The sequence below is a fragment of the Ascaphus truei genome, chromosome 5, assembly GCF_040206685.1.
Source record: "Ascaphus truei isolate aAscTru1 chromosome 5, aAscTru1.hap1, whole genome shotgun sequence".
Classification (NCBI taxonomy): domain Eukaryota; kingdom Metazoa; phylum Chordata; class Amphibia; order Anura; family Ascaphidae; genus Ascaphus; species Ascaphus truei.
Window position 1 is genome coordinate 126,821,888 of NC_134487.1, and position 15,434 is coordinate 126,837,321.

At 42.2% G+C, this 15,434-nt stretch overlaps 1 protein-coding gene across 4 annotated transcripts in view; it reads right to left on the reverse strand.

The window, feature by feature from the left end:
• The window catches only part of CHPT1 (choline phosphotransferase 1), a 41,633-nt gene extending 29,168 nt beyond the window's left edge, over positions 1–12,465 (reverse strand). For 2 of the 4 annotated variants that reach the window (XM_075600663.1, XM_075600662.1), the window contains exon 1: positions 12,025–12,465. In XM_075600663.1, the coding sequence (XP_075456778.1) occupies positions 12,025–12,279 (255 nt within the window). In that variant the 5' untranslated portion in view covers positions 12,280–12,465. The remainder of the gene's footprint in view (positions 1–12,024) is intronic. The other 2 variants (XM_075600664.1, XM_075600665.1) reach the window with 1 other exon arrangement.
• Positions 12,466–15,434: the final 2,969 nt, after the last annotated feature.

The window sequence follows — 15,434 nt, forward strand, 5'->3', positions numbered from 1 at the left end:
AATTCTCCTCACTTTTAAAGCTTTACACTCTTCTGCCCCTCCTTACATCTCAGCCCTAATTTCTCGTTATGCACCATCCCGACTCTTGCATTCTGCTCAAGGATGTCTTATCTCTACCCCCTTTGTATCTAAAGCCCTCTCCCGCCTTAAACCTCTCACACTAACTGCCCCACATTTCTGGAATGCCCTTCCCCTCAATACCCGACTAGCACCCTCAAGACCAATCTTAAGACACACTTGCTTAAAGAAGCATATGAGTAGCACCGTAGATATTACTAGACACGATACATAAAGCTTGGCCACCTGCAGACGCACTTACGAGGCCCTCCTACTGTATCTGTATGTTCCTCCTACCAATTAGATTGTAAGCTCCTCTTCCTAAATTTTACGTTTATGTCTGAAGCACTTATTCCCATGACCCGTTATTTGTATTTGTTATTTATATGATTGTCACGTGTATTACTACTGTGAAGCGCTATGTACATTAATGGCGCTATATAAATAAAGACATACAATACAAGTAGTAGTGTTAGAAACAAAGGGCCGTTTTGTGTATCTTGTGTTACAGTTCAGTAATGGCTGCAGACTCAACAACACTGTGGTAGTAAGCAGTCTGTATGTACAGTTTAATTCATATGTTCAATAAACATCACAGATTAAGAAACAACAACTCCGGATATCCAGCATGTGTTCCTGAGAAACGCCCAGACAGATCAAAAGGTTTAATACTAAACAACATACTCAACAACTAGGGTACAGCCCAGGAAAGTTACTTGAGCCATTTGTAAAAGGTTTTCATTTTTTGGATAAAAAAAATAAATGCTAATTTTCAATTAATCTTTAGCATGTTGTTGTACATCTAGATCAGTATGGGAAGAGCAAAGTGATCAGAAAATATAATAATCAAACAAACATCAAAATAAAGAAACATACCTTTATAAATAACAGGGGGCCCAAACGTAGTGCTGATTGAACACACACACACACACACACACACACACACACAAAATGAGAAGACACAAACCGAAGAAGAGCATTTCTCCAAAAAGTATAGTACCCCACCACTGATCTCTAAATCTGGAAGGATGAGATGCAGGGCCCACTCTGTATTATAGGGTTGCAAGAGTCCCTGAAGCAGCATGCATTTTATATGTGGGGGTATGTTATCATGCTTTTTGCAACAAAGATTTTAGGCTAAAAATGTGCAAAGCAATAAATCATATATTTAATTGCAAAACACAAAGTTAATAATGTTAAAGAAGACATTATGGACCAAATTTACTAACCAGTGCTATTCCTTAAGACCCCTTAGCACCCATTCAAAGAAGTGCACGAGCACCATTTAGCAAATATAGGCAGATATGGCTGACTGCTTGTACTTTATCATAATGCCAAAATATGTTGCTAAATGCAGTACAATAAATGAATGAGTAAGCAAAAATATATATGCCTACGATTGGCACTTAAGGTGATCAATTATTTGTAATAGATCCCTGCAGAACAAGTGGCCAAAGCCCAATGTAGACCGAAGGTTCTCTATATTATTTTAAAGAATCCCATGAGGTCCCCTTTATCAAATGACGTATAAATTGCTTGCCTTGGGGTTGAACCTTTGCCCAATTACCATATAGCACCTCCAACAGAGCAAAATCAGATTCCCTCAGCTCATTTCAATCCTTTAACAACCTTTGGAACTGCTCAAGTAAGAATATTGATCTTTCTCCTGAAACGTTGCAGTCTGTTTTTTTGCTACATGGCCTGTTACTGAAACGAACTTCAAAGCATTAGAGATATATACAAAACTTCAGCTGCGTTAGTAGCTGCAGAACACTTCTCTGAAGCCCCAGTTTCACTTAGCAAATGTACAATGAATGTACAGATGCAGTGGCCGTTATTCAAACATCTCACGCGTTGTATACCTCGGAATACCCATGTCATGGCGCGTCATTACCGCGCGTTGACTCGTGTTTTATCGCGTGCAGAAAATGGCATTTTAGTGTTCTGGTTTTTAAACACCTGCAAATTGACAGTACTTACTGTACACATTACAATTCATTCATTTCTGCCACAGAAACGCGAAGAATTATTACTTCACACTTGCCCCTCACATTCAAAACATATCTAAAACCTGTCGCTTTTTCCTCCGCAATATAACAAAGATACGCCCTTTCCTCTGTTACTCGACTGCTAAAACTCTGACTCAGGCCCTCATTCTCTCCCGTCTTGATTACTGTAACCTCCTGCTGTCCGGCCTTCCTGCCTCTCACCTGTCTCCCCTACAATCTATCCTAAACGCTGCTGCCAGAATCACTCTACTCTTTCCTAGATCTGTCTCAGCATCTCCCCTCATAAATCCCTCTCCTGGCTTCCGATCAAATCCCGCATCTCACACTCCATTCTTCTCCTCACTTTTAAAGCTTTACACTCTTCTGCCCCTCCTTACATCTCAGCCCTAATTTCTCGTTATGCACCATTTACATTCATTGGCTCTTTTATATTGTGTGTTCCAGCTCTACTATCCTTACATATGTGTACATTCATTACGTGGTTTACATTCATTGGCTCTTTTATATTGTGTGTACCAGTTCTACTATCCTTACATATGTGTACATTCATTACGGGGTTCAGACGGTCTCAGCTATACGTGAGAACGAGTTTATTCTGTGTCAGTTTGCCTACTGTGCAAATAACCTTTCACTAGTGCTACAAAGGTTATTAGAGGTTATACCCTCCCTACCACTGCACATAAAAGTAGGTTACCTCAGGTCAACCTGACTCAGTACCATACTTACCATAGAAGGATTTCACTGAGACTTACTGCATGCTGGAATCATCCAGGCTTCGTTTAACCACAGTATACCAGCCATTATAAAGATCCAATACGAGTACATATATATTTATTATTCCGTTCAATTAGTTTTGCCATTAGTGATTTGCAGCTAGTAGTACTTACCCAAGAGCTACCCTGTAAGATTTGTATCTTACTTCAGATCCTTATAAGGACTGTTGTTTAGGGTGTTATCTGAATCCCACAGAACACACTGATATCCTAGACCCTGAACCTATACGGTTCTAGTATTGAAGGTCAGAATAACTTCAGGTCGTCTGTTTTTAACACCCATTATTTTATTTATTTGGTACAGTTAATAAAGTTATGTTTTAAACCATTCACTCATCACACAGAGCGTGAACCTGAGTGCTGTATTTGGGTTCTATCTCTACCCTACCCTCCTCTGTGCATATACCCAAAGCACCGTTCACTTATCACTTGTCTGAGGCAGCAGCAGGGGCTCCCATATTATTTCATTATGCACCATCCAGACTCTTGCGTTCTTCTCAAGGATGTCTTCTTTCTACCCCCTTTGTATCTAAAGCCCACTCCCGCCTTAAACCTTTTTCACTGACTGCCCCACACCTCTGGAATGCCCTTCCTCTCAGTACCTGACTAGCACCCTCTCTATCCATCTTTAAGACCCACCTTAAGACACACTTGCTTAAAGAAGCATATGAATAGCACTGTGGATATTCCGAACACATGATACATAAAGTTTGGCCCCCTGCAGATGCACTTACCAGAATTCCCTCCTACTGTCTCTGTACGTTCTCCCTACCTACCAATTAGACTGTAAGCTCTTCAGAGCAGGAACTCCTCTTCCTTAATGTTACTTTTATGTCTGAAGCACTTATTACCATGATCTGTTATTTATATTATCTGTTATTTATTTGATTACCACATGTATTACTGCTGTGAAGCGCTATGTACATTAATGGCGCTATATAAATAAAGACATACAATACAATAACGCGATGCAAGTGTGGCTCCCAATTTTCGTATTTATGAATACTTTACCAAATTATGGGTACAGCTGAACTCCGTTATAATGCGCTCCTCGGGGGCCACCCGATCCGACCGCGTTATAACCAGGGTCGCACCAATTTTTAAAAAAATGGCCACCACGCGCCCGATCGGAAGGAGGAGGGAGGCAGGAGTGAGGCGCCGGCAGCCCCAGCACTTCCCCCAGCAGCCCGATCCCCACCACGATCACCCCCAGCAGCCAGATCCCCACCACGACCCCCCCCCCAGCAGCCCCACCGCGATCCCCCCCCCCCCCAGCATCCCCACCGCGATCCCCAGGCATATTGGGTAGAGGAAGAAGGCAGGAGTGAGGCACCAGCAGCCCCACCACAATCCCCAGCACAACCAGAGGTGTTGGGGGGGGGGGGGGGTGGGTGTGTATGTTTGTGTAAGCGTGTGCGTGTGTAAAGTTTGGCATAAATTTTTTTTTATTACATATTCGGGTCCACGCTCACACTGCGTTAAGCAGATCCGCGTTATAGTGGATCGCGCTATAACAGGTTTGAGCTGTATCGTAAATACTTTATAGTACAATGCATACAATTGTACATTATTTCTAACGCGATCCGCTTATAACGCGATGTGATTCTTTGGACCCCAAGCACAATGTTATAAGGGGGTTGAGCTGTAGTACACATAATTAAAGTAGTATCATTCTCAATAGCAACACTAAGCATTTATGGTCACAGATGTGGTGTACCGAGTCCCTGTTCCCGAATCATAAGTTACGCAAATCGTTAAAATGTGTAATTTTATCTCGTTATTATCATTTTAATGCAGTGGGGAGTGCCAGCTTCTGACCCAGTTTGTACAAATGTGAAGGCTACTACTTTACACCCACAAGGCTCCCCCCCAAAAAAAAATTAATAACACCAGTAACACAAAATATATGCTGCTTTTTCAGAGCCTAAGTAATCTTTTTTTTGCTACCAGATGGCCCTTCAATGCAATGCTCCAGTACTTCTGAGAAGTGAATCAAGCAAGTAATCTTCAGAGATCTATATCAATTTGGCTTCAGTTAGGAGACATATTTTAGTAAATACATTTGGTTAAAAAAAACAAAAAACATTCAAACAGTCAAATTTCAGAAGTCCACAAAAATAATTATTTTACAATATTTCTCTCGATATTTAAACTGTTGCAGTATCTGACAAACAACAGTATGGGATTGTGAATGATGGAAAAGTGTAAGGCAATTAAGTGGGAGAGACTTAAAGGGTCCTCTTCGTCACATAGCACAGATGGAGATAAAAATAAAATAATCTCTGTTGTAATCAAATGTAGAGGAAAACAGAGGAAAAAGGGTTAAAAAAAAATATATAAAATGATTTGAATTTGCAATTCAGTTACATCAAGTTCTCACTTCTTAGTGTAAAGTTAAAGATCTACTGTAGCATAACCAACTATCCCCAGAGGTTCAGCAAAAATATTATGTTGTGGTTCTGGGGAAGATGAGGCCATAGGTGACCACTGTTGCTTTATTGTCTGTAAATGACACCTTTCTAGAACACAGTTGACCTTAGTCCTGCTCTCATGGCTAAATGTGGTCATAAGGACCAACCACTCAATGAATGAAGTAAACAAGCACATGTGATCCAAAGGTTTATACATTATTAGGGCTGACCTATTATCCAGCTGCGTCACTTAAATGCCCTGTTAGCAGGACCACATATAAATCTTTACTGAAGATGGTTCAGGTTGACCATTTAATGTGTATGTAAGAAACATGAACTGCATGGCGTTTATGGGCGAGACGACTTCTTCCTTCAGGTGCAATGGTTTAAATCTGAAGGGATCGTCTCGTCCCGGAACACACAGTTTGTGTCTGTAGAACACACATTAAATGGTCAACTTGGCTCTTCATTAGTAGGTGTGTACATTTACTTCAGTTGTGTGACAGTTTATGGGGATCCGGTCATTAATACACAAGAAAAATTAGAATAGTGCAACAAAACACAAGTTGAACAAATAATATTAAAATAACGATAGCTCGTGCACAAATCTAAATAGGACATGAAATCCTTGCTTTCCCTGCAGCTGAGGTAATACCGTTTAGCCAGAGAGAAAAAGTATGAAAGAAAAAAACCTGTTGTGGAAAAGAAACAAAAAATATATAGTGTGAGCCGTAGCCAAATGGGACAACCCCCACTCCAAAGGTTTGGAACTCACAATAAATGTTCTTTATTGGGCATATAGGAATGGATCAGATGAACTTGCTCCTGGAAATCTCCTCCATCATCCCTAATATCATCTCGATTGATACTCAGAGCGAATATGGCGAGAGAGATAAAAGGGACAGCAGACAGTTTAATGAACTCCTTAAAATGGTATGAGCTGCACAGTGCACTCACAATATGTCAAAGTTAAAAGCGTGATTTGAGTACACCAGACTCTGCACCTTTGGAAGTCCAATCTCACCGACGTGGTATCCAATACAGTCTCCCACGTGACCGTTCACTCGTCTCGCTGTAGTTGACGCCTGGCTGGATGGGTCCTCTGTCCTGCGCAGTAGATCACCCTTGGCATTTAACCCTGGCTTTGTGAGCGGTGCTGATGTTAGCCGCTTCCCACTATCTTTTTATACTGAATCCTAGTCACCTTTTTTTTTAAGAGATTGGAAATACTATGGATTGGAGACCCCATAGTGTTTCCAATCAATTTTTTTAAAAAGTTCATAACCAAAACCCGAGGGACATAAGATATTTGGTTTGATTTTATCTATACCCTAATATTAGAGGTGGTGACAAAAATCAAGCCATCTCTCAGTTAGAAACATTGTGGATTTTTCATTTGAAATGTTTAGCACCTGTGGGATTAAACAATAAAAGGAAACCAGATCTATTTCAAAATGTATTATATTTAAGTTCTGGACCATCAATTATTGTTATATCTGTTGGAGGTAATTGTTCTGCTGAGCGAGTTTTCAATGCTGTTCCATGTCTAAATCATCTTGTTCTGTATTTACTTCTTGTTTCAACACTAGTTCTATTAATTGTATTATTATGTCAGTTATGCCTCATATTTGTACCTTTATAGGGTTCCATTTATAGCAATGTTCTATTGTCATGACCCTCGCTTCTTGCTCTCCCTTTCCCCCTCCATTTCTAGCTGGCGTTAATTATAGACATTAGCTGTAAATTCATTATTACGATAGATTATAAAGGGATAGTGGGAAGCAGCTAACCCTTTTGAAGCCAGAGCAAAATGCGTAGCGTGATCTACTGCGCAGGACAGAGAACCTAGCCAGCCGGATGCCAACTACAGCGAGACGAGTGTGAACCATCACGTGACATGGGAGCCCGTATCGGACACCCCGTCGGTGAGATTGGAGTTCCACTGGTGCAGAGTCTGGTGTACTCAAATTACGCTTTTGACTTTCATATATTGTGAGTGCACTGTGCATCTGTTGCAATTTTAAGGAGTCCATTAAAACGGTATTACGCTATATTTGCCGGCACATTATCTCGCTCTCCATATTTGCCCTCAGTCTCAATCGAGGTGATATTAGGGATGATGGAGGAGATGTCCAGGAGCCAGTTCATCTGATCCATTCCTATTTGCCCATTCAAAAACATTCCTTGTGAGTTTCAAACCTTTGGAGTGGGGGTTGTCCATTTTTCCATGGATCACACTATGTTTTTTTTCTTGCGCTACAGTTTTTTTTCTTTTAGTCATGAAGACATAATGGCCCATCGTCACTACACATATCTTGGTGTGCAGGGCAAGTGTAATTTCTTTTGCCATTTAAAGCCCACATATAAAAAACATTGCACTTTTCGCTCAGTAATTTACATTAAAAGTTACATGAATATATCTTTCTTTACAATGAATCTTGGGTATATTATGATTGCATAGTTACCGTTTTTGTCAATCGTTTTAAATGGCTGCCATTTTGGCTCATAGAAGTTAATTACTTTATTGATTGGCATTAAAAGATATAATTTCTAAGAAGATTTTATTCTCAAAAAACGTTTTTCTGGTATGGCACCTGTATGTAAAAACCATGCAGTTATCCTTGTGTTTGCACAGTGCCCTAGGTTGGTATTTCTGCCAGAATGAATAACGGACTACACAATAATTAAATTGATTTACTTTAAAATGTGCCATTGTGTTTATTTTACATAAATGATAATTTTATTGCCATGTTATTAAAAAAAAAAAAAAAAACTTTCACATCACGTAATTGTTTACATCTGAAAAGAGAGAAGTGCCAACCAATACAAAATGTGAAAATAATTGTTCATTATAACATTTTATTGGCATATCGGGCTGCGTGTCTCTGTACGTACGCACGCACACACAAAACTATGTCTGCCTTGGCCAGCAAATAGCAACGGATGGGAACCTTTCCAATTAAAATCAATAGGAAAATGAAGATGTGATGCAGCGCATTTTGAAGAAACAAGACGATATTTGAAGGGAATCTTCCAGTGTAGCTCAAGAGGAAAGTTTCGACTAGAGTATTCTGTCCATACTCATGTACGGGGATGTCAAACTGGGACTCTAAATGCATATATAATTCAGAAGCTTTAGACAACTCAAAGAAGTATGGAGAGAGGTATGCTGGTTTTACCCGAAGAGACAGGAAAAAGAATGAATGGGTTTGAAACCAAACAAGAGTCTGTGACATCATAACAAGGGTGAAGAAATTAAAATGGCAGTGGGCCGTACAGATCGCAAGAAGAAATGACCATCGTTGTACAAAGATGGTACTCAACTGGATTCCACAGGAAATTAAAAGACTAAGGGGCCTATGCAGAGAGCAGCGAATTTTAAAATTGGCGAATTTATTAAAAAGTAGCTTTTTTGGAGAGTTTTAATCTCCATATGCAGAAAAGTGCGAATTCTGCTATGTTTAACATGGATGCGTGTGGCGAGTTTAAATTGGCGAGATGCGCGCTTCAGAAATGTGTTAAAACAAATTCGCGCCTTTTTTTTTCCCTTTGCAATGGCCGCGAGCGGCAGTTTTTTCTGGCGAGGCAAAACGGAGACAATCGCGCCATTTTATTGGCGCGAACAGCCGCTAGATGCCGTTCGCGCCTCTCTGCATACGGATATTTTTAAAACTGGCGAGATTGAGGTTCTCACCAGCCGCGAGGCGAGTTTTACAAATAGAAAAGAAAAATTGGCGCGTTTTTCGGAACTCGCCATTTTCTGCTGCTTTCTGCGCGATTTTCTCCAAAAAATGGCGAATTTCGAAATAGCGCTGCTCTCTGCATAGGCCCCTAAGATAATTATTAAAAGATGGGAGAATGAAAATCAGCAAATGCAGTAAAATCGTACTCTCTATGTGGAAACCACTAGCCATACAAAATGTAAACAAATCTCACTGGCATCCTGGAACTTTTATCTCTAAACTAGGAGCTTTTGAAAATATCCACATGGCAAGTACAAATGTTACTATGTTGCTTGTTGAATTAGTAAATACTGTTTGCCATGTAGAATTTCTAACTTCGAATAAAGGATGTACTCTTCAAAACAAAATTTCCCCAGTCTGAAATCTTGCTAATGCAGAAATACTGACAAATATTTTTGCCCGTCCCCCTTTTTTTCCTGTTCCCCCGCCCCCACCCCCCCACCCCCAACTGAAAATCCATTAAACCTATGTGTACAGTAAAATAAATAATTGTAACCACTATGCTACAACCCAGCCTCCTACTGTAAATATTGTATACATCCCAGAATGAGTCTGTGCTGTTTCTAACTATGCAGGGCTATATTAAATATTGAAACAAATATGAAAGGATTATTGAAAAGTGATCACGAGTGAGGACTTTCCCTTTATTGCAGCTGCAATACAATGTGCTGCGCAGTGGGAAATCATGTTCTGTTAAAGCAGCAGTCTGTGTTCACCAGTTTTTGCATTTTAATTTCAGAGACTTTGCCTTGCCCTTCCCAACGCTGTTTTTATTTGTTTAATGAGATGCATCATTCAGGAGATCTAAGCATTTGAAGTATTAGGTGTCTGAGATTAAAAGGGAGAACCCCCTAGCCCAGTGTAGTCTGAAGGTTACCATGACAAGGACAAATGCTAGAGACGAGAGTAAGAAAATCATGCTTTTTAAAATGATACAACTAAAAGAAAGAAAGGAGTTAAGTTCACAGTGAAGTCTGGGGAGGATTGCTGTCCAAAGGGAGGATTAGAGAATCTGAAATACTAGACAGGCTGGGCCTGTTCTGAGTATCTGAAGCCAGGTGAAGTAAATGCAAATATATGGGGTTTGGACTGGACTACGTGGAGCTGCACCTTAAAAATGAAGGATCTCTTGATCTAGATCTGACAAGCACAGGAAAAAGGTGGGATATGGATAGAAATTCACAAATCAATATGAATCATGTTGCGCAAATGTATGAAGTTGTTGTGTGCTAAATTGGACCAATTTGTGCCTGCCAATTAGTTATTGGGAGGGGGAGAAAGGTGTGGTTATGCACCATAGTAATGGGTGTGTATCAAAGGTATCCCATATAAAAAGATGCAATTCTCTCTTCTCATCACATTAAGTAAATCTGCCAGCTTGAAATGGAATTTGCTCAAGTGATCCGCATCAGATGTAACCGATAGAGAGGATAGTACCATGAAGTGCTATGTACACTAATGGCGCTATATAAATAAAGACATACATACATACATACATACATGATAGACCGTAGTCAGATCAAACAAAGATAGAAGGGATACCTTTAATAGCGCACTAATAGGTAAAGTGAGTGTATTCTTCCTGGATGCTCACAGTGTATAAATCTGCCTGCAGAAGGGATCTGAGTGCTCCTGGAAGTTTGCTGTGTTTTTTTTAACCATTAGTTAGCTATTAAAAAAGGTATCACTTCAACCTTACATCAGATGTAAACAACAGGTTTAGTGCATTTACCACCAGTGATACAAATAGGAGGAGAGTACCGTGTTAGCCCATAGAATCAATAGACAAGAAAAAGAAGGGACCTGTGTGATCTTGAAAGCTTGCCCTCTTTATAACCACAAGTTAGCTATTAAAAATGTATCACTTCTACCTTACTTGTATTTACTGCTAGTGTAAACTAATGCAATTGAAAATATTGGCTGTTTGTTATGGAGTACATGGTGTCATCTTTAGAGACGATACTCTTCTTCACATGATACATGCCCCTCACACCCTCCTCACCTGTAACCTGTCAGAGAGGCCTGCAATGCTTTGCACGCCCCTCTGGTATCTTCCATGATGGGATGGAAACACAGAGCCAAGTGAGGGAGGTATTACACCAAATATGCATCTCTGGCAGTGTACACAGGAGTATGGAGAGGAGCATTAACATTATACAGCTTATTCATTTTCAGAAATGAGGTTAACAGGTCACTTCCATTCTCCCTTACTAGCAATGTACCTTTTACAGGTCATACCTCCATGAGTTTCTATTCAAGTACTGGATCGCGAAGTCTCCCAAAATTGTTGCTATGAAGGTTTACAGTAATTTCTTCCTGTGCCTGACTCCATTACCAGAATCCTTTGCATTGCCCCTCAGTGTAATCGTCACACTCTTGGGAGTAGGTTACATGAGACCAATATAAGCAAACATGGATGTATAATGAATACTATCGCATTATTACCCTCATAGGTGAACAATAATTATTTAATAGTACCCTTACTTCTGCAGCACATCTCTTATTCCCATCTAGAGAAAGAAGGGTGGGTAGTGGACCAGGTATTGGTCCTTCTTCCATGCAGACCTTTTATAGGACCAACTCCAGTGGTAGGCAACTCCAGTCAGATCGTTTAAGGATATTCCTGCTTTAACATAGGTGGCTCAATCAAAATGGACTGAACCACCCATGTTAAAGCTGGGCTTTCCTTAAAACCTGACCTGTTGGTTCTACTTGACGACTGGGGTTGCCTATCCCTGTACAAGATTGTTGATAAATTACAGCATTTCAAACCACATAGGGTTCTTCTTCATGTTCCCATCTGGTGGTCCAATAATAGGTCTCATACTACCTACAGTACTCCTTCCCCCTTCTTTGCTACTTTTCGTTTTGCCATCTACACAGTTAATGCCAGCTGCCATGTGAAGACGTGTCATGTGCAATCAGCTAGAACTCCAACGCTTAAGCTTGGCAACACTGAATAAGGTCCAACCCCCAACCATCTCCAATGTCACCTGGACTTGTGTGCATGCCATCTCTTGCCAGGACCTACCTCCTCGGTGGCCGTGGGGCAGTAGGAGATGAGAATGAGTGTGGTGACCACGTTCAACACCAGCCCCACGATGGTGATGGTATTTGGTGCCAGCCACAGGGGCACCTTCTCCACCAGCCAGCACCAGTAGATCTGCATAGGGGGCTCCAGGAGGGACCGGCCAGAAGCGCTGTACTTGTGCTCCTCCATGCGCTTGAGCTGCTGTTCTGTGAGGGGCTCCTGCATACACAGGGGGGCAGCCATACTATGTGACATTCCTGCTCCGATAGCTTAACCCACTGCTCTGTGTTTTGGTGCCCGGGATTACAAGGTCTTTCCGTCACTGCTCCCTGCAGCCTAATGGAGCCGGAGCAGGAAACCTCATCCCGGAAGGAGAGAGCAGCAAGAGCCGGGAGATTTAAAGAGCTGCTGGTCTCTTGCACAACAGCCAGAATGCGGCAGGCAGGCTGCAAACTTTTACTCCCAACGTGGGTCAAAGTGTCAAAGTGTGATAGTGGGAGGGGGCAGGCGGTGCAATTACTTCTTTTTTAAATCTCTTTCCTATTCGTTTTTGTTGTTGTAGCATATATGGGTAGTAAACAGATCTTTAAAATAGGACTCGATCCGAAGAGGATTAGTAAATCAGAAAAAGTAATAGCACGGAGTCACTGCACCACTACTTTTCATGGCAGTACACGCCCTGCTTTCTGTTTGCTATGTAGGTTATATTGTATCTCTTGTCTCAGTGCATGTTATTGTAGCTAATATTTCAGTCTATCTTTATATTTGCTATTTACTTTTATTGGGACCAGGTAGCTCCAATTTACAGGTTGGCTCAGGTTTTCTATCTCCCTCCCACAATGTTTTCTCCAGGTAAATGACAAGCAGCTTGTACGCTGCCAAACCACAACCGGTTTATTCACATTACCCAGGAGCAAGAGGCTTCATTTAAGCAATTCTGTTTTTTTTTCTTCACTTGACAATGCAGGACAGGCCCATCCAGCAAACCATGGGTTAATTTGTGATTACAGCATTGGCCGCACCTGTGTATATGGGTGTGAGTGTGGTAGGAATGTATTTATATATAGAAATACAAGTTACCATCAGAACCGCCCGTCAAAGCTTAGCGTTTAAAGCCATAATCCCCTGCAAAATCAGGCTGTCCCCAGTGACTATATTGTTTTGTCCCTGATGAGAAGTTTTGTAAGGAACTTCTAAATTATCACTGGACATTTGGGGGTCCCCGTAGCTTGGAGTGCCACAGTTCTGCTCCTGGGGACCCCTTGTTTCAGGTAATGTAAAAAAAAGAAATCAGCAGCACGGATTGCAGCTTGAACACTATAAGGCTGCGCCTATAGTGCTAGCGACACGACATCGCATCAAAACAAATGCATTGAATCCGTCACGTGCGTTTATAGTAGAAGCGACGCGACGACTTGGTCGCGATCGCAGGAAGTCAATTCAATTTGATTTTTTCAGCGATCGCAGCTGACGTCAGCATCGCGTCTCTATCACCGGCACTATAAACGCGGCCTAAGGTTGCGTCCACGCTGCCGCTGAGGACGCTTGGCGTGCTCACTGCAATTAAAATCAATGAACGTGCACGTATGCTCTCAAGTGCATCTGCTCAGCGTGGCTCAGCACGGTCTTTTTGACCATGGCCCTGGCCTAATGGTAAATGTCATGGCTTTAGTAGCGCCTGGATTAGTTGGAGGAATAGATCAGAGATTGGGGGGGGGGGAGGGGGAAGCGGTGCTGGAGGTACAATATTAAAGGAGGGGCCTGCATACCTCCCCTGGCAGTCACTACCTACCCTCCCTAGGTTCGGGTTTAGCCTGTCCTGGTGGGGACTGGGAAACCGGCGTTCAGGGCCAGGAGCGTTGTCCTATGGGTGTCATCCCACGTGGCTATAGTTTGGTAATTAATGGAGCTCACTGACAATCAACCAGTTAGGGCTGCATGCTGTGCAAGGTTTTATTATTCCTGTTATTGTTACGGTTAAAATAAAAGCTATGGCCATTTGTACCCAATATTTGGTGTTGGCGTGTTTTGTGGGAAGGTGGTATAAGGAATAGAGGGCGGGATGAGATCGAAGGTCCAACTGTAGGGTTGCCAGGTGTCCGGTATTGAACCGGGCTGTCCTGTATTTGAACACACTGTCCAGTAAAACATTACAGGTAATAGCGGATGTGTATGTGTGTGTCCAGTACTACCTCTCTGGACATAGCGACCTGACCTGCTTGGGGTACCGAGGTATTTCCCGGAGCAGGGAGAGAACAGGGCTGTTGCTTGAGAGCTGGGCAGCTTCATCCATCCTGATTGGCTGGGTAAAGCAGCCAATTAGGCGGAGGTGCCTGGGGATGGAGGAAATGGCGGGGAGCAGAAGTGTGTCCTGTGGGGTGTAGGAGAGTGAGAGGATGATGGGAGGGGTGAGAGGATGACTGCAGGTATGTTATTTAAGTAATAATCCCTGAAGAACAGGGCATTACTGGCCAATAATGCCCTGTCTGGAAGAGTTGAAGGCCCGAGGCGAAGTCGAGGGCTTTAACCCAGCTAGGGTATTATTGGCCAGTAATGCCCTGTTCTTCGGGGATTATTACTATTATAGACTAAATGTAGGCTTTTTAAAATAAATAATAGACCCTTTTGTACAGTTATTCAGATTTTACAGTCTTTCCCCTCGCCCCTCGCCCCTCTTTCCCCTCGCCCCTCTTTCCCCCACCCCTCGTCCCTCTTTCCCCCACCCCTCGTCCCTCTTTCCCCCCACCCCTCATCCCTCTTTCCCCCCACCCCTCGCCCCTCTTTCCCCTCGCCCCTCTTTCCCACCCCCTCGCCCCTCTTTCCCCCCCCCTCGCCCCTCTTTCCCCCCCCTCGCCCCTCTTTCCCCCCCCTCGCCCCTCAGTTTGTGTGTGTGTGTGTGGTGCTGTTGTGTGTGTGTGTGTGTAGCAGCAGCAGCAGAGTTTGGATGTAGCTACAGAGTTTGTGTGTAGCAGCAGTTTGTTTGTGTGTGTGTGTGTGTGTGTGTGTGTACACAGAGGGGGTGGCAGTCTGTGGATATGGATAGCTGCAGTGTAAGTGTTTATAGAGGTGCTTTAATGTATTTACCATTTTATTGTAATAAAAAAATCTATATAACTGTACAAAAGGGTGTATTATTTATTTAAAAAGCCTATAATAGTAATAATCCCAGAAGAACAGGGCATTACTTGCCAATAATGCCCTGGCTGGGTTAAAGTTTCTCTGCTTCGCCTCGGGCCTTCAACTCTTCCAGCCAGGGCATTATTGGCCAGTAATGCCCTGTTCTTCAGGGATTATTACTTAAATAATGTGACCGTTACATCATTTTTTTTTTCCTTCTAAATTTCACTCAAAATGTGCACCATTTCCTATTCTATTTCATAAAACAAAATTCTGCGGAGGGTGCTTTGTCC